This window comes from Pelophylax lessonae (genome assembly GCF_965119305.1).
Source record: "Pelophylax lessonae genome assembly, chromosome: 8".
Lineage (NCBI taxonomy): Eukaryota > Metazoa > Chordata > Amphibia > Anura > Ranidae > Pelophylax > Pelophylax lessonae.
This window is the reverse complement of record NC_138775.1, coordinates 280,310,260-280,329,046: the sequence shown is the minus strand read 5'-3', so window position 1 is coordinate 280,329,046 and position 18,787 is coordinate 280,310,260. Positions and strand designations below refer to the sequence as shown.

Here is an 18,787-nt window from a genome sequence, read left to right as displayed (position 1 = left end):
ATATCTTTTTTCCTGTCAGAAGTGTTTTATGCAGAGAGCAGAGGAACTAAGTAGCAGGCAGAAATGACACTTAGTGCTCTGGATAGAGACAAGTACACACTATAGAGGGGTATGCTTTATTCATATTTCATGTCTGAGGTTTTTTACCACTTTATCTGCTTTAGAGTGACCCTGCCAGGATGAATTAAAAATCCAAATTAAGGCCATCCAAGATGATTGCCCTCCCACAATTCCAGGGTTGCAGGCTCCATCAGGCTCTCCAAACCCATAGGTGAATGCTAAATCCTTTAGTGACACAGAGATCACAGGAAGGAGCGATCTATCGGTATATACTGATTGAGAATACGGCACCTGTGATGTCAACATAAAGCTGCTCGGCCTTGTCAGCTGCGGCACCGACGTCCCCGCTATTGCCATGGCGACCGTTTGGCTGATCATATTCCCGCCATCGCTATCGTGGTCCTCTCCGGAGGTAGCGGTGTGCCTTCCTCGCTGGTTGTGATTCTCTGCCAAAACAGAACATTTCCGAAGTATGAGGCGTTTGTTATTATGGATTCAACTATTTATGTTTTCACCAGAAAAGTGCGTTCTAAATGCACTTTCCTGTTGTCATGAATTATCTATGAGGAAAGGATGTCACATAACCTTGCCTGTCTTGTAATAATAAATCCAGATTATAATCAAAATTACAACAAACACACAAACTGTTTCAACAAAAAAATGTTCATTTGTATGAAAAAAAAAAAAAACTATTGCTGTTAGTAGAACTATTGCCGCCCAATAAATAAATACCAAGCAGCACTTTATTGGCAGCACTTACAGATCTCTCTTAGGCTCCTTTCACACGGCCGCTCCGTGTGTCCGCAAATCATCCAATCCGTTTGCGGATGATTTGACGACATAATGTAAGTGAATGGCATTGCGGATGTCAGCGGAATACCATCCGCTGACACACGATTTTCCTCCTTTCAGTTCTGTTCCGTTTTTACAAATGGAAGAGAACCCCATTTTTCCTTCCGTGTAAAAAACGGAAAGGAAGGAAAATCGGATGTCAGCGGTGTCATCCGCTGACATCCGCAGTGCCATATACTTACATTATGTCCGCATATCATCCGCAAACGGATGGGATGATATGCGGGCACCCGGAGCGGATGACACAAATGTCATCCGCTCCGTGGAGAAAAAAAAAAAAAAGTCCCGCAGCGGACCTTTCACACGGAGCGGCCGTGTGAAAGGAGCCTTAGGCAGGGCTTTTTTTCAGCGGGAACGCGGGGGAACGCAGTTCCGGCACCTCCAGCATTGAATGTATGCAATGGGAAGGGGTTCAGGGTCTATTGATGCTGGGGGATCTATTGTTGCTTGAGGGGATATATTTCTACGGGGTTGGTGGGTGGGGTTTATTGTTGCTAATGAGGTCTATTGTTGCTGGTGGGGGGGGATCTACTGTTGTTGGGGTTGGGGCTTATGTTGCTGGGGGTCAGTTGTTGCTGGGAAGGATCTAATGATGCTGGCTGCAGGGAATGCTGTTGCTGCTGGGGGTCTATTTTTGCTGGCTGGGAGGGGTATTTTGTTGGGGGTTGCTTGTGGGGGGACCTTGGATTGCGAGCATAATTCGTTCCAGAACCATGCTTGTAATCCAAAGCACTCTTATATCAAAGCGAATTTCCCCATAAGAAATAATGGAAACTCCGATGATTCGTTCCACAACCATTTATTCAGAAGTCCTTCAGTTTATAGTCCATATAAAGATTATAGCATTGCGATAGGTTGCATAAAATGTCCATCCACAAATAGCCGCTTCCATAAGGGGATTAGAAGCAAAATCCAGCAGGAGCTACAGAGTATCAAAGTGAAGAGAGACGCCTCTAAGTGTAGCAATATGGTTCCATTTAATGAAGGTCCAACATTTAGCAACTCACATGGTTGATGAATAAAACAGGCACATCTAAGTATGCAGGGATCCAGGGTAAAGCTGTCCACATAGACCATCTTCTGCACCGCCAGCTGCCAGTCTGTAATCCTGACCGGGAAGACCACCCTGCAGTAAAGCGATCTGAAAGCGAGGGGCAGCATGGAAGGGATGACGTAGATGTCGGTGCAGAGGATGGTCTATGTGGACAGCTTTCCCCCGGATGCCTGCATACTTAGATGTGCCTGTTCCAATCATCAACCATCTGAGTTGCTAAATGTTGTACCTTCATTAAATTTAACCATATTGCTACACTTAAAGGCGCCTCTCTTCTCTTTTATACTCAGCTGTGACTTGAGGCTACTTGTATATCAAGACATCGCTTGTATATCAAGTCAAAATTTATTTGAAAATTTTGCTTGTCTTGCAAAGCGCTCTTAAACCAAGTTACTCTCAAACCAAGGTTTTACTGTATATATTTAAATATATATATATAAAATTAATTTTTTGCACTATAAACAAAAAAAAAAGAGCGACAATTCTGAAAAAAAAAAAAACAAAAAAACAATATTTCTTACTGCTACAAAACATTCCCAATAAAAAAAAATTAAAAATCTATTTTTTTTATTATTTTAGGCCAATATGTATTCTGCTACATATTTTTGGTTAAAAAAAAAAATCCCAATAAGTGTATAGTGATTGGTCTGCGCAACGGTTATCGCGTCTACATACTAGGAGAAAGATTTATGTCCCTTTTATTTATTTTCTTTTTTTTACGTGTAATGGCGGCGATCATTGATTTTTAGCGGGACTGTGACATTGGGGCGGACAGATCAGACCCCTAACTGACATATTTGGGGGGACCAGTGACATTATTACAGTAATCAGTGCTAAAAAAATATGCACTGTTACTGTACTAATGACACTGGCAGGGAAGGGGTTAATACCAGGGGCGATCAAAGGGTTAAATGTGTCCCTAGTGGGTGCTTTCTAACTGTGTGGGGGATGGGCTTGCTGAATGAACACATAGACCTGTGTTCCAAAATAAGAGGAACACAGGATTCCTGTGTTCATTACTGACAGAACAGAGATCTACCGTGTTTACAACGGCAGACCGCTGTTCTGTCTCCAAGGGGAGCGATCGCGGGTGCCTGGCTGCATTCGCGGCCGCCAGACCCGTTGATTGGCTCGCCCTGTAGCCAATCGGTGCGTGCGCACCCCCATTAGCGGTCCCGCAAAATGACATACAGTTACGTCGTTTCGTGGGACAGAGCCGACTTGCCACAGTATACGTACTGCTGTCGGTAGGCAAGTGGTTAAAGATGCACAAAAGATGACAATCAGAAGTAAATGGCAAGCGGCTGGTGTGCTAAGAAACAATACAGTCAACAGGGTAATAACATTCATTGTATATACTAAAGTCTAACAGTACCTGCAAATAGGACTGGAGAGGGCTGGCATGTGAAGTCAATAAAGATTACGAAACATCTGGCAAAATATAATCTAACAATAACTGAATATAATGATCGCAAACAAGCCGTGATAATGTGCATCAATTTTTGATCCTAAAAATATTATTAAAAAAAGGAGACGAGTGAATGGGGGTTAAAAAAAAAAAAAATAAGATTTTTGTAAGATCTTACCGCAAAATCTTTTTCTCTGAAGTCCATCGACAGACGCAGTCTGATCTTCATCAGCTGAATGGGATATGCTGCACCCTACTCCTGCAGGGGGCAGCATAACCCATTCAGCTGATGAAGATCAGGCTGCGTCTGTCAATGGACAATAGGGAAAAAGGAAAAAGTAGTGAGAAGAAAAAAAAAGGGGGTAAATAGGGAGGTTACAGGTAATGCCCAGATAGCCACACACTATTCGAACCCCCCCCCCCCCCTGCAGGGGGCAGCATAACCCATTCAGCTGATGAAGATCAGGCTGCGTCTGTCAATGGACAATAGTGAAAAAGGAAAAAGTAGTGGGAAGAAAAAAAAAAGGGGGTAAATAGAGAGGTTACGGGTAATGCCCAGATAGCCACACACTATTCAAACCCCCCCCCTGCAGGGGGCAGCATAACCCATTCAGCTGATGAAGATCAGGCTGCATCTGTCAATGGACAATAGTGAAAAAGGAAAAAGTAGTGAGAAGAAAAAAAAAGGGGGTAAATAGAGAGGTTACGGGTAATGCCCAGATAGCAACACACTATTCGAACCCCCCCCCCCCTGCAGGGGGCAGCATAACCCATTCAGCTGATGAAGATCAGGCTGCGTCTGTCAATGGACAATAGGGAAAAAGTAAAAAGTAGTGAGAAGAAAAAAAAAAGGGGGGTAAATAGGGAGGTTACAGGTAATGCCCAGATAGCCACACACTATTCGAACCCCCCCTGCAGGGGGCAGCATAACCCATTCAGCTGATGAAGATCAGGCTGCATCTGTCAATGGACAATAGTGAAAAAGGAAAAAATAGTGGGAAGAAAAAAAAAGGGGGTAAATAGAGAGGTTACGGGTAATGCCCAGATAGCCACACACTATTCGAACCCCCCTCTGCAGGGGGCAGCATAACCCATTCAGCTGATGAAGATCAGGCTGCGTCTGTCAATGGACAATAGTGAAAAAGGAAAAAGTAGTGAGAAGAAAAAAAAGGGGGGTAAATAGAGAGGTTACGGGTAATGCCCAGATAGCAACACACTATTCGAACCCCCCCCCCCCCTGCAGGGGGCAGCATAACCCATTCAGCTGATGAAGATCAGGCTGCGTCTGTCAATGGACAATAGGGAAAAAGTAAAAAGTAGTGAGAAGAAAAAAAAAAGGGGGGTAAATAGGGAGGTTACAGGTAATGCCCAGATAGCCACACACTATTCGAACCCCCCCCCTGCAGGGGGCAGCATAACCCATTCAGCTGATGAAGATCAGGCTGCATCTGTCAATGGACAATAGTGAAAAAGGAAAAAATAGTGGGAAGAAAAAAAAAGGGGGTAAATAGAGAGGTTACGGGTAATGCCCAGATAGCCACACACTATTCGAACCCCCCCTGCAGGGGGCAGCATAACCCATTCAGCTGATGAAGATCAGGCTGCGTCTGTCAATGGACAATAGTGAAAAAGGAAAAAGTAGTGAGAAGAAAAAAAAAGGGGGTAAATAGAGAGGTTACGGGTAATGCCCAGATAGCAACACACTATTCGAACCCCCCCCCCCTGCAGGGGGCAGCATAACCCATTCAGCTGATGAAGATCAGGCTGCGTCTGTCAATGGACAATAGGGAAAAAGTAAAAAGTAGTGAGAAGAAAAAAAAAAGGGGGGTAAATAGGGAGGTTACAGGTAATGCCCAGATAGCCACACACTATTCGAACCCCCCCCCTGCAGGGGGCAGCATAACCCATTCAGCTGATGAAGATCAGGCTGCATCTGTCAATGGACAATAGTGAAAAAAGAAAAAATAGTGGGAAGAAAAAAAAAGGGGGTAAATAGAGAGGTTACGGGTAATGCCCAGATAGCCACACACTATTCGAACCCCCCCTGCAGGGGGCAGCATAACCCATTCAGCTGATGAAGATCAGGCTGCGTCTGTCAATGGACAATAGTGAAAAAGGAAAAAGTAGTGAGAAGAAAAAAAAAGGGGGTAAATAGAGAGGTTACGGGTAATGCCCAGATAGCCACACACTATTCGAACTAAGATAGGCATAAAATGATTCATAAGTATTGAGAATATTCATCAGAGAAACGAAACAAATCCCAGTAAAACCATCTGGTTTTATGTTCTTCCGATTTGTCCCAGAGAGCAGAGGTTGGATGCTCCATGCTTTCATTCACTCTGGTGAACCATTGGGCAAGAGTAGGAGGAGATTGTTGTTTCCACATGGCTGGGATACATGCTCTAGCTGCGTTAAGTAAATGTTTTAAGCAATGATTTATGGTACTTTTTCCAGGAAAGAGAGGTCAGGTTGAGAAGAACCGCTGCGGGGTCATTGGACAGTGAGATATCTGTGAATTTGTAAATAAATTGGAGGACTTGCTGCCAGAGTGGACAGATGCCAGGACACTCCCAAAAAATGTGCAATGAGACCCTATGAGTAGTGGTAGCTGGAGACGGATGGGACGGCGGCGTTCAGAGGCCTCCTTACCTTAGGAGGCCGGTGACGAGGATCCGGGGTAGGGCTGCTCTGTACTCCAGGTACTCCCTGCTCCGGGGCTGTTGCTTCTCCTCCCGGCTGAACAGGAAGTGGGTTCAGAGACCCAATCGGCCGGGAGTCCTAAAACTCCCTGGCCAATCGGGACTCAGGCCCCGGCTTCCTGATTGGCCGGGAGGAGAATCAGGAAGATAATAGCGAATATTACTTCACTATTGTCACACAACTGGGTGGGCTCAGGGCACAGTGCCCTGCCCCCGAGCCCACCCTTTTTTTAAGCCAATTAGAACCTCAGGCTCTAATCATGTGCTTCAAGAGGAAAAAACCCATTGAAATCCATGCATCCAGCGCCCTGCATGTAGATTAGGGGCCAGACGCATGGATTAGGGGGGCGCCGCCCCTGTGTCCTGTATGGACGAGCCGCCACTGCTCCAGCAATGATCGTCCAATTGTGGAAATAGTTTGGCCAGTACAGATGGGGTTCTGTACCACCGTAACACGATTTTGTAGGCAGTTTCATGGTACTTACCACTAAAAAAAAAAGAGAATCCTATCAATTTTTTGTTTCTATCATTTTCTTGTTCTGTAAAAGTGACCTGGAGGTCTGTTTCCAATTTGGTAAGAAAGGGGGGTTCTGAATGTGCTTGAAGATCTTGTAGAGATTTGTATGAAATTGACAAAGATTTCCGTATTGGATCAACCCCCAAACAGAGCTCCAAACAGGGGCCCCACAAAAAGGTGCGCCTTGGGTAGTGTATAGCCACCATTGTAATCTTCAGTGCCTCTGCTTAAAAATCAATATATATAATGTTTGGGGGTTCTAAGTAATTTTCTAGCAAAAAAATGCTGGATTTTGCCATGTATGATCAAAATCTCAAAAATGGCCTGGGGGGCAAGTGGTTCAATTGCAGACTGTGTCCTTTGCAAATAAAAGAAATGGAAATCTTTTGTATGTATGTGATAGTTCTCTCTAGGACAGTCAGGAATCTAAAAGATATGTAATAATAATGCTGAATGAAATTTAGAACGGTTTAAAGCAGAGGTGTCCAAATTTTTTAAACAAAGGGCCAGCTTACTGTCGTTCAGACTTTAGGGAGTCGGACTGTGCCCAGTGGGAGTAAACAATGCTCGATCTCTGGTACTAGGGAGAGTAATAGTGCCCCCTCATTGGTGTCAGTGGGAGGAATAGTGCCCCCTCGTTGGTGTCAGTGGGAGGAATAGTGTCCCTCTCGTTGGTGTCAGTGGGAGGAATAGTGCCCACTCGTTGGTGTCAGTGGGAGGAATAGTGACCACTCGTTGGTGTCAGTGGGAGGAATAGTGCCCACTCGTTGGTGTCAGTGGGAGGAATAGTGCCCACTCGGTGTCAGTGGGAGGAATAGTGCCCACTCGTTGGTGTCAGTGGGAGGAATAGTGCCCACTCGTTGGTGTCAGTGGGAGGAATAGTGCCCACTCGTTGGTGTCAGTGGGAGGAATAGTGCCCACTCGTTGGTGTCAGTGGGAGGAATAGTGCCCACTCGTTGGTGTCAGTGGGAGGAATAGTGCCCACTCGTTGGTGTCAGTGGGAGGAATAGTGCCCACTCGTTGGTGTCAGTGGGAGGAATAGTGCCCACTCGTTGGTGTCAGTGGGAGGAATAGCGCCCACTCGTTGGTGTCAGTGGGAGGAATAGCGCCCACTCGTTGGTGTCAGTGGGAGGAATAGCGCCCACTCGTTGGTGTCAGTGGGAGGAATAGCGCCCACTCGTTGGTGTCAGTGGGAGGAATAGCGCCCACTCGTTGGTGTCAGTGGGAGGAATAGCGCCCACTCGTTGGTGTCAGTGGGAGGAAGAGGAATAGCGCCCACTCGTTGGTGTCAGTGGGAGGAAGAGGAATAGCGCCCACTCGTTGGTGTCAGTGGGAGGAATAGTGCCCACTCGTTGGTGTCAGTGGGAGGAATAGTGCCCACTCGTTGGTGTCAGTGGGAGGAATAGTGCCCACTCGTTGGTGTCAGTGGGAGGAATAGTGCCCACTCGTTGGTGTCAGTGGGAGGAATAGTGCCCACTCGTTGGTGTCAGTGGGAGGAATAGTGCCCACTCGTTGGTGTCAGTGGGAGGAATAGTGCCCACTCGTTGGTGTCAGTGGGAGGAATAGTGCCCACTCGTTGGTGTCAGTGGGAGGAATAGTGCCCACTCGTTTGTGTCAGTGGGAGGAATAGTGCCCACTCGTTGGTGTCAGTGGGAGGAATAGTGCCCACTCGTCGGTGTCAGTGGGAGGAAAAGTGCCACTTGTCTGTGTCAGTGGGAGGAATAGTGCCACTTGTCGGTGTCAGTTTGAGGAATAGTGCCCACTCGTTGGTGTCAGTGGGAGGAATAGTGCCCACTCGTTGGTGTCAGTGGGAGGAATAGTGCCCACTCGTTGGTGTCAGTGGGAGGAATAGTGCCCACTCGTTGGTGTCAGTGGGAGGAATAGTGCCCACTCGTCGGTGTCAGTGGGAGGAATAGTGCCCACTCGTCGGTGTCAGTGGGAGGAATAGTGCCCACTCGTCGGTGTCAGTGGGAGGAATAGTGCCCACTCGTCGGTGTCAGTGGGAGGAATAGTGCCACTCGTTGGTGTCAGTGGGAGGAATAGTGCCACTCGTTGGTGTCAGTGGGAGGAATAGTGCCCACTCGCTGGTGTCAGTGGGAGGAATAGTGCCACTTGTCGGTGTCAGTGGGAGGAATAGTGCCCACTCGTCGGTGTCAGTGGGAGGAATAGTGCTCACTCGTCGGTGTTAGTGGGAGGAATAGTGCCCACTTGTCGGTGTCAGTGGGAGGAATAGTGCCCACTCGTTGGTGTCAGTGGGAGGAATAGTGCCCACTCGTTGGTGTCAGTGGAAGGACTTATGTCCCATTATTGGTGTCAGTGGCAGAAATAATGCCTCAATGGCAGGATAAAGGCAACCAAAGGGCCGCAATTTGGAGACCACTGGTTTAAAGGATAGGTTCACCTTTGGAATATGTTACACCTGTATATAGGGTGTAACATTTAACATCTTGCACATGTTCCCCTTCCCTGTGACAGCGGGGAAACTACAAATCTTGTCTGCCACCGTGCATCATGCTTGTAGTTCTCAATGGACTGCGAGCATGTGATCAGCATGCTTTTAGTCCATTGACACTTCCTACAGCTCTGAAACTGACACCCCCATACAAGCACAGAAATATAGGAAGTGTCTGCAGGAGCCTGGGATTGCACCCACAATCCAGTGATCATGTGTGCAATGCTCTTCATGCTCCTGTGAAAAAAAAAAAAAAAAAAAATTCAAATTTTTTTTTCTGCAAATTTACTGAATGTGCATTTATTATTTATTTTTTTCTTATATAAAGGTGAACTTTAAATGCCTGAAACTTCACTCAATTAAAAGATTGTGGCATATGTGGCAGAAAGAGGGCAGTAGGATACTGGGAGTCAAGATGGCTTTACACCACATATATACATACAAACATACATAGAGCTTATCTTTCACAGTGGTGGTTGCAAAGAAGGACTTGCCATAGAGGATTCTGGGAGCATGCTGAGGCCGATGACCTGGTAACATACCTGTGAAATCGTACAGCTGGGGGACGGTCTCCATGACAATGCCAATCAAAGGAAGGTACAGCATGGCCACTCGGGCCTTTACCTCGGGATCAGCATAGCGGGGATCGGAGTCGTGAGTAGATAGCAAGTTGTGTACCATATTGATCACTTTCTTATGCAATCCAAATAACCTGAGAGAAGTTTTGTAACCACAGTTAGTTATCACTGGCAGAGCAAATACAAGTCTAACTAAGCACTAAACAATATTTAAATAACTGCATGTTCTCTGTTAACCTCGGCACCTATAGAACCGGCCAGTGTTCACACTGATTGGGAGTTAAACTTTATACTCAATGATGATGCAACTACTACGCTCAAATCTAAGAGCAGATATTAATACAAATTAGAAGAATATGGTGCATGCCAAATGGTTCTGCAGCCTGTAAAATGTGTGTGCTGTAGTGGGAATAAAATAAAAAACGAAATCAGATTGTGCCCCACACGGGCGCAAAGCATCACAGCCAGGGCACGTGAACACCCCTGTCTGCTGCCTCTGCAGCCTAAAGTGTCATTAAACCAACATCATTAAAAACTATCAATAAATGGTGTATTACATGCTGTTCAGACTCACTATGAGAATCATTTTCTGTATTCTGCAAAAAAAAAAAAGACCTGGTTGATCCTGCTGTTCTCTGTCTACCTCCTCCTGTCCATGTCCCCACTGCAGTTGGGGATTTTGCAGCTGTGGTGGAAACTCTGCACATGCTCAGTTTTTTAGTTTATATCAACTAGGGATCGACCGATTATCGGAAAGCCGATAGATCGAGGGCCGATATGCACTTTCCCCCGATATATCGGAATCGGCCCCAGAGGTTACCGATATTGCCGATATTTTGGAAAGTGCTTGTACCGGAGTAATGCCTGCAGCTAGAGGCATCACCCCGTTACCGGCGTCCATAGCCGACGGTCGGCTGTCTTGTAATGACAACCGATGCAGCTGAGAAGCCGCTCGACTGTCATTACAAGGAGCGAGAGGGGACGTCCCCACCCTCCCGTGGCTCACTGGGGTCTCCAGTCCCACTGGGAGACCCAGGCAACCAGCCTGCATGGCCGCTGAAGACCTGATCAAAGCCGCATTCGTCATGACATCACTTCCGGGTACTCGGCGCCAGATTTAAAAAAAATTACAGCATTCAAAACAGCCAAACTTGGCATTTTGAATGCTTTTAAGTGCAGAGGAGGGGTTTGGGGTTTTAGACCCCCAGATCCCTCCACAAGAGTACCTGTCAATTTAAAAAAATATAAAAAAAACATTTTTTAAATGTCCGAAAATATCGGCCCATATTGGCCGATACCAATACGCGATGACCAAAATATAGATATCGGTATCAGCAATGAAAAAATGATATCCGACGATCACTAATATATACCATGAGCATTTCCACATTATCACATCTGAGCTGCCTTTGTGACTTTAGACAGGTATGTCAAACTCAACTTCATAGAGGGCCGCATCAGCATTATGATTGGCCTCAAAAGGGCAGGTTGTATCTGTAATACTAGATGTCCAGAGTATCCCAACCCCCTTTCATCAGATATCAAGCCATAGTCCCCCCCCCACCCTCCCTTACATCAAAGTACACCCCTTACCTTGTGTTGCTGATGGGAAGAAGCTGGGGGCAGAGCTGGGAAGCAGTAAGTGCAAGGTCATGAGGCGGTCCAAAGGAGGGCTGGAATTCTACTGTGGCTCTAGGAGAGGTGCGAGGGCCAAATGAAATGGCATTGAGGGCCGGATTCGGCCCGCGGGCCTTGTGTTTGACACATGTGCTTTAGAGTCACACATGTGGGTGTATAAACAGTGGTAAATGACAGTCCACTCTCTCCCTCTCTCCTCCATGCCAACTAACCATCTAAACACAATAGGGGTGGGATATTGCATCTTGATTGATTGAGGCTTCACCTCCCTGCTATTTTAAGAACATAGGCTGAAGGGGCGTAACGCAGTCTGTGACTGGCAGAAATCCACCCACGCCATGTTATTGCCAAAAAATAATAAAGATTTGATTTTGAATATATATTTGTATGACAATTTAAAGCAATTTATTGATATTTAATTACTTATTTTTACTCTGTATTACAAAGACTGATTTGTTATTTTATTTTAAATTTTAAACATTTTTTTTGTTTAAATTTTTATTTTATTTTAAACATGTGACCAGCAGCAGAGAACTAGAAGCTCCTCCTGCTTATGTTTCCCTGCAGACAGGCTGGGAAAGAGCAGGGTCATGTGACAGCTGTATATCAAATAGGAAGGAAGGTACTTTGATGTTTTTTTTCATTAAAATAATTATAGTGCCATCATCCAGATACAGAAATATAAGGGATAATGTAAAATAAACAGTGTCTGTTTAGTTTCACTTTAGGAGAGGGCAGTTGGAGGCACTAAAACGAGGCTCAAAGCATGTTTTTAATGTCCCCCATACCACAAGTCTAAATGAGCTGTTAGGGATAAAAAGGCGCAGGGGCTCGTGGTTTCAGTTGTAACGTATTTAAAATAAATTTTAAAACCAGCGAACCCATATTTCCTCCCAATTACTAATTAACTCATTTAAAAACAGAGGTTAGTGAACTGCCCCTATAGCTCACCCTTCGCCCTCTGGATCCAAGATGACGGCCAGTTCAGTCAGGACGAGACCAGCCAAGTAGTGCTGCTGCCGGAAGGGAACTGACAGTTCGAACATATTCGCGATCTTTTGATCCTGGATGTTGGTTGAAAACCCTGAACTCTGTTAATAGGGATAAAAGGAGAAAATAAGAAAACATTGGGGGAAAAGCTACAGAACACAAATGTATGGCACTTAACACTGGACTTTGACTTCTGCCAAAGTAGAAAAAATTAAAAAATGTCAAAATGATCCACAGATAAGGAACTAAATTTTTTTTTTTTTTTTACAAATCTTAACTTTTCCTGTTGAGCTTGGTCCCATATATATCAACCCTATTCTTCCTGTAACCAGGTTCTAGGTACACCAAGAGCCTCCTCCATTACCTCTGTAAATAACTGAGGAGGCTCCTGGTGAACCTGGAACCTAGTGTTGGATGCGACAGGCACAAAAAGGTTCATCCATATGGTGAAATCTATGGATGGTGAAAGCCCAAACACGGCAAGTCCCCCTCCTCAAGAAGGCACATGTACAGTCATGCCAATGAACATCTAAATCAGTGGTTCTCAATTCCGGTAATCGGGACCCACTAACAGGCCAGATTTTAAGTATTACCTTGGGGGATGCAGACTAGAATACCACAATCACTGAGCAGCAAATGAGATCACATGTGATGTAATTTAGTTATCTTGCAAACCTGGCCTGTTGGTGGGTCCCGAGGACCGGAGTTGAGAACCACTGATCTAAATGATTCAGAGAAGGATTGGGAGAAAGTGCTGTGGTCAGATGGGACCAAAATTGAGCCCTTTGGCATTACTTTGACTCGTGTTTGGAAAAAGAAAAATGCTGACTATGACCCTAAGAACACCATCCCTACAGTCAAGCACGAGGGGGAAACAATGCTTTGGGGCTGTTTCTCTGCTAAAGGTACATGCCAACTTTGCGAGGGGCCAATGGACGGGGTCATGTATTGCAAAATCTTGGATGAGAACCTTCTTCCCTCAGCCAGAACACTGAAGATGGGTTGTGGATGGGTCTTCCATCATGACAATGACCCAAAACATACAGCCAAGACATCAAAAAAGTGGCTCAAGAAGAAGCACATTAAGGTAATGGAGTGGTCTAGTCAGTCTCCAGACCTTAATCCCATATAACATTTATGGAGGGAGCTGAAACTTCGAGCATCAAGAGACAGCCAAGAAACCTTAAGGATTTAGAGAACATTTGTAAAGAAGAGTGGACCAAAATCCCTCCTGAGATGTGTCACTAAATACAAGAAATGCCTTGCCAACAAGGGTTTTCCAAGTACTAAGTCATGTTTTGCTTGGAGATCAAATACTTATTTTACTCACTGAATTGCACCTTAATTTATAGAATTTCTATTGTGGTTTTTCTGGATTTTTAATTGATATTCTGTCTCTATCTTTTAAAATCCACCTAAAATTATAGACCCTTCATTTCTTTGTAAGTGGGCAAACATACAAAATCTGCAGGGGATCAAATAACACATTTTTCCCACTGTATATATTTATTTTTAAACACAATTTCGCTGGGAATTTTGAAAAAATCCTAAGCACAAAAAGAATTTGGTCGAGACGCTGAGGATGTATAAAATATATTTTTTACATTTTTAAGCACTATATATGATTTGGAGATAATTGTATTTTCCCTACAGCTTACCTGTAAAATCCTTTTCTTGGAGTACATCACAGGACACAAAGCAGCCATAATAATTACTATCTGGGTTATGCGCCACCTATAGGTGAATGGACACTGGCAACAAAAAAGACAGGAAGTTCGTCCCTATATAACCCCTCCTACACAGGAAGTACCTCAGTTTTGTAGCAAGCAATAAACTTCCCAAACAAGAAGGGAGGGACCTCTGTGTCCCGTGATGTACTCCAAGAAAAGGACTTTACAGGTAAGCTGTCGTAAAAATCGGATTTTTGTAAGATCTTACCGTAAAATCCTTTTCTCTTAGCTCATTGACAGACGTAGTCTTCTTGATTCACAAGAACTGGGTTATGTTGTCTCCGCAGGAGCAGGACAAGGCAGAAAGAAAAAAAAACGTTCTGGCTCCACCTTAGGGGCAGTCCCTGAGGGTATATCCTCCCTCTCTCTGCTACAAGGCATCAGTTCTGTCACAAAGCAGCAACAGAGAATTTAACCCAACCCAACTCAATGATAGAGGGGCGGGTACTACGTCTGTCAATGAGCTAAGAGAAAAGGATTTTACGGTAAGATCTTACAAAAATCCGATTTTCTCTGTCGCTCATTGACAGACGTAGTCTTCTTGATTCACAAGAACTGGGACATCCAGAAGCAGTGCCACAAATGAGGGGTGGGATTGACCGAAATCAAAATCCAATCTAGAAGGCCCAACCGGTGCCAAACTAGAAGTTTTAAAGGCTCATTATAAACAAAGACGTAGTCTTCTTGATTCACAAGAACTGGGTTATGTTGTCTCCGCAGGAGCAGGACTAGGCAGAAAGAAAAAAAAACGTTCTGGCTCCACCTTAGGGGCAGTCCCTGAGGGTATATCCTCCCTCTCTCTGCTACAAGGCATCAGTTCTGTCACAAAGCAGCAACAGAGAATTTAACCCAACCCAACTCAATGATAGAGGGGCGGGTACTACGTCTGTCAATGAGCTAAGAGAAAAGGATTTTACGGTAAGATCTTACAAAAATCCGATTTTCTCTGTCGCTCATTGACAGACGTAGTCTTCTTGATTCACAAGAACTGGGACATCCAGAAGCAGTGCCACAAATGAGGGGTGGGATTGACCGAAATCAAAATCCAATCTAGAAGGCCCAACCGGTGCCAAACTAGAAGTTTTAAAGGCTCATTATAAACAAAGAATGAGACTCAAATGAAAATTTCCAACGGAAAAAAACCCTCGAGGCAGACCACTGGTCTCCTCAAATGGCGGCCTGCAAAACCTTGCGGCCAAACGAGGCATCAGACGATGCCATTACATCAACTTTATAATGTTTTGTAAAGGTATGCACCGACGACCAGGTAGCCGCCTTGCACACCTGGACCACTGACGCCTGATGGCGAAAGGCCCATGACGCACTAAGTGCCCGAGTGGAGTGCACCTTAACAGGGAACGGGGGCTCCCGACCCTTAATAGAATAAGCCTGTACCACCGTCTGTCTGATCCATTTGGAAATAGTCGCGGCAGATGCAGGCAACCCCTTTTTGGGTCCATCAGGGATCACAAAAACTGAATCCGTCTTGCGAAACGAGTCTGTCGTTTTCAAGTATACCCTGATCGCCGGGACCACATCCAAGGAGTGTAAAGCAAACTCCCGAGGATGACTGGGCTTAGGACACAGGGAAGGTAATACAATTTCTTCATTCAGATGAAATTCTGAAACCACTTTTGGTAGGAAGGATGGATTCGGACGAAGAACCACCTTATCTCTATGAACCACCAGATATGGGGAACGACAAGATAAAGCGGCCAGTTCTGACACCCTGCGTGCAGAAGTGATAGCCACCAAGAAGGCCACCTTCTGGGACAACGTAGGTAGAGGAATCTCCCTGATATCTTCAAAGGGAGGTTTCTGAAGAACCGACAATACTAAATTAAGATCCCAGGGGGGTAACGGCGCGTGGACTGGCGGAGCCAGATGTCGCACCCCCTGGATGAAATTCCGCACCAAGGAATGAGTAGCCAGAGGCTTCTGAAAGAAGATAGCTAATGCTGAGACCTGACCCTTGATAGTGCTCAAGGCCAGTTTCTGCTCAACCCCTTGTTGCAGAAAAGCTAATATTCGACTAACCGAATAAGACCGTGGATGGAACCCCAGAGGTTCACACCATGCAATGTAGGACTTCCATGTACGATGATAAATCTTTCTGGAAGTCGCTTTCCTTGCTTTAACTAGAGTAGGGATAACTGAAGCTGACAATCCCTTGTCCTTCAGCACCTGGGTCTCAATAGCCAGGCCGTTAAAGCCAGCGATCGTAAAGCAGGATGGAAGATCGGTCCCTGAGACAGTAGGTCCTCCCTGAGAGGAAGTCTCCACGGGACGTCCGCCACCAGTCTGACCACGTCGGCGTACCAAGCTCGGCGAGGCCAGTCCGGAGCTACCAGGATTACTGGAATTCCTTCCTCCTCTATCCTGCGAAGAAGTCTTGGCAGTAACCCGAGAGGAGGGAAGGCATACATTAGCTGGTATTGCCCCCACGGGGCGATCAGTGCGTCTGCGGTCTCTGCTAGAGGATCGCGGGAGCGAGCCACGAATCTCTGTACTTTCCTGTTGAATCGTGATGCCAACAGATCCACATCCGGGGTGCCCCACCGTAGGCACAACTGGTGGAAAACTTCTGGATGGAGGGACCATTCCCCCTGATCCAGAGTCAGACGGCTGAGATAATCTGCCTGCCAATTCTCCACCCCCAGAATGAACACCGCAGAGATAGCTGGAACAAATCGTTCCGCCCAGTGAAGAATGCAAGCCACTTCTTTGGCCGCTCGGACATTCTTGGTGCCCCCCTGGTGATTGACATAAGCCACGGCCGTGGCGTTGTCCGACTGGATCCGAACCGGGCTGCCCTGGAGCTGCTCGGTCCAGTGAATCAGACAAAGTCTGATCGTTCTCAGTTCCAATACATTTATCGGCAACCTGGATTCTTCCAGGGACCAAAGTCCCTGGACAGATAACTGACGAGAATTCCTCCCCATCCGGATAGACTGGCATCCGTGGTCACTATCGTCCAATATATTGGCAGAAATGACTTTCCCTGGCTGAGCATCGGAGACCGAAGCCACTAGACCAGAGACTCTCTGGTCTGTTTGCTCAATCGGATCCGATTGTCCAGGGATTCCGGATTCCGATTCCATCTGAGAAGAATCTCTTGCTGAAGAATTCGGGTATGGGACTGGGCAAATGGGACTGCTTCGAAGGAAGCCACCACCAACCCCAGAACCCTCATGCAAGTTCGAAGAGAAGACCAGCTGTTGGATAGTAACAACTGGACTGCTGATTGAATCTTCCGGAGTTTCCCTACCGGAAGGAAAACTCTTGACCTGACTGTGTCTAGAATTAGACCCAGATATTCGAGCCTCTGGGTGGGAACCAGAAATGACTTTTGCTGGTTCACCAGCCACCCGAATTCCTGTAAAGAAATTATAGTAATTTCTATGTTTTGTAGCAGGGTCTGAGGAGACTCTGCATGAAGCAGGAGATGGTCTAGGTAACCTAGAATCGATATGCCTCTTTGGCGCAGTAGTGCCAACATTGGGGCCAACACCTTCGTGAAGACCCGAGGAGCCGTGGCGAGACCGAAAGGTAACGCCACAAACTGATAGTGGTTCTCTTCTACGGAAAAGCGTAGAAACCGCTGATGTCCTGCGAAAATGGGAATGTGAAGATAGGCGTCCTTGATGTCTATGGACGCTAGGACATCCCCTGGATGCAGGAAGGCTGCTACTGTGCGAATGGATTCCATCTTGAATTTCCTTATGTTGAGAAAGGAATTGAGTGCCCTTAAGTCCAGAATTGGACGCACTTTGCCCTCTTTCCTGGGTATTGTAAATAGGTTTGAATAAAACCCTTGAAAACGTTCTGTCCAAGGAACGTGGACTACCACTCCTTTTTGTAGTAAATCCGTGACTGCTCTCCGCAGATCTTCTAAACGATCCGGGGATAGTCGGATATTGGAAGGGAAGAATCGCGCCGGTGGGAGAGATCGAAACTCGATCTTGTACCCTGACCTTATGACTTCGCAAACCCACTTGTCCGGGATTCTGGAAAGCCATGGATCCGGGAACCGGCGAAGACGTCCCCCCACCCCAATTATGGGTGGGGGCGCACCTTCAGGCTTTGGACGATTTATCTTCAGGACTGGAGGGGGCGGGCTTTTGCTTGCCCGACCAACGTCCCCTGAAGCCTCCTGAAGGAGCTTTGGAGGACTTAATTTTTTCACCCGCGGGACGAAAAAACTTTTTGTGAGCAGAGAAAGAAGGCCCTCGTCTTTGACGAGTTCCTTTACCCTTAACATTTTGCGGTAAAAAGGTGCTCTTTCCACCCGTGAGATCCTTAATGATCTCATCCAAGTTGGCTCCAAATAGACGCTCTCCTAAAAAGGGGATATTAGCCAATGCTTTTTTGGAACCTTGGTCGGCTAACCAACCTTTTAGCCACAGTGTACGCCTGAGAACCACTGCTGAAACTGATGATCGCGCCAATAATGGAGTGGCGTCTAACGCCGCATCACACACAAACTGTAACCCCTGTATCATTTGTTCCAACAAATCTGATACCGCTTGAGGGACCTCTTCTAAGTCCCGGCGTAACCACTTGGTCCATTCAGTTACAGTCTGCGAAACCAGACCAATAGCAATTATTGGTCTGAAAGCTGATCCAATCAAGGAAAACATGGTGCGAGACATAGTTTCTATCTTGCGATCCACTGGATCTTTAAAAGACGGAGCGTCTTCTAAAGGAATAACCGTGGCTTTATTCAATCTAGCAATTGGTGAATCCACCACAGGTGGTTCTGTCCATTTCTTAATGAGGGTTTCCTCAAACGGATAACGCCTGTTAATG

General features: G+C 46.0%; 1 protein-coding gene across 5 annotated transcripts in view; it reads right to left on the bottom strand.

Moving 5' to 3' along the window:
* DOCK7 (dedicator of cytokinesis 7) overlaps positions 1 to 18,787 on the bottom strand; it is a 329,839-nt gene that overhangs the window by 88,455 nt on the left and 222,597 nt on the right. For all 5 annotated transcript variants that reach the window (XM_082265167.1, XM_082265168.1, XM_082265169.1 and 2 more), the window contains 3 exons: positions 12,210 to 12,349; positions 9,585 to 9,754; positions 352 to 506 (listed from right to left, as the gene is read on the bottom strand). In XM_082265167.1, the coding sequence (XP_082121293.1) occupies positions 352 to 506; positions 9,585 to 9,754; positions 12,210 to 12,349 (465 nt within the window). The remainder of the gene's footprint in view (positions 1 to 351; positions 507 to 9,584; positions 9,755 to 12,209; positions 12,350 to 18,787) is intronic.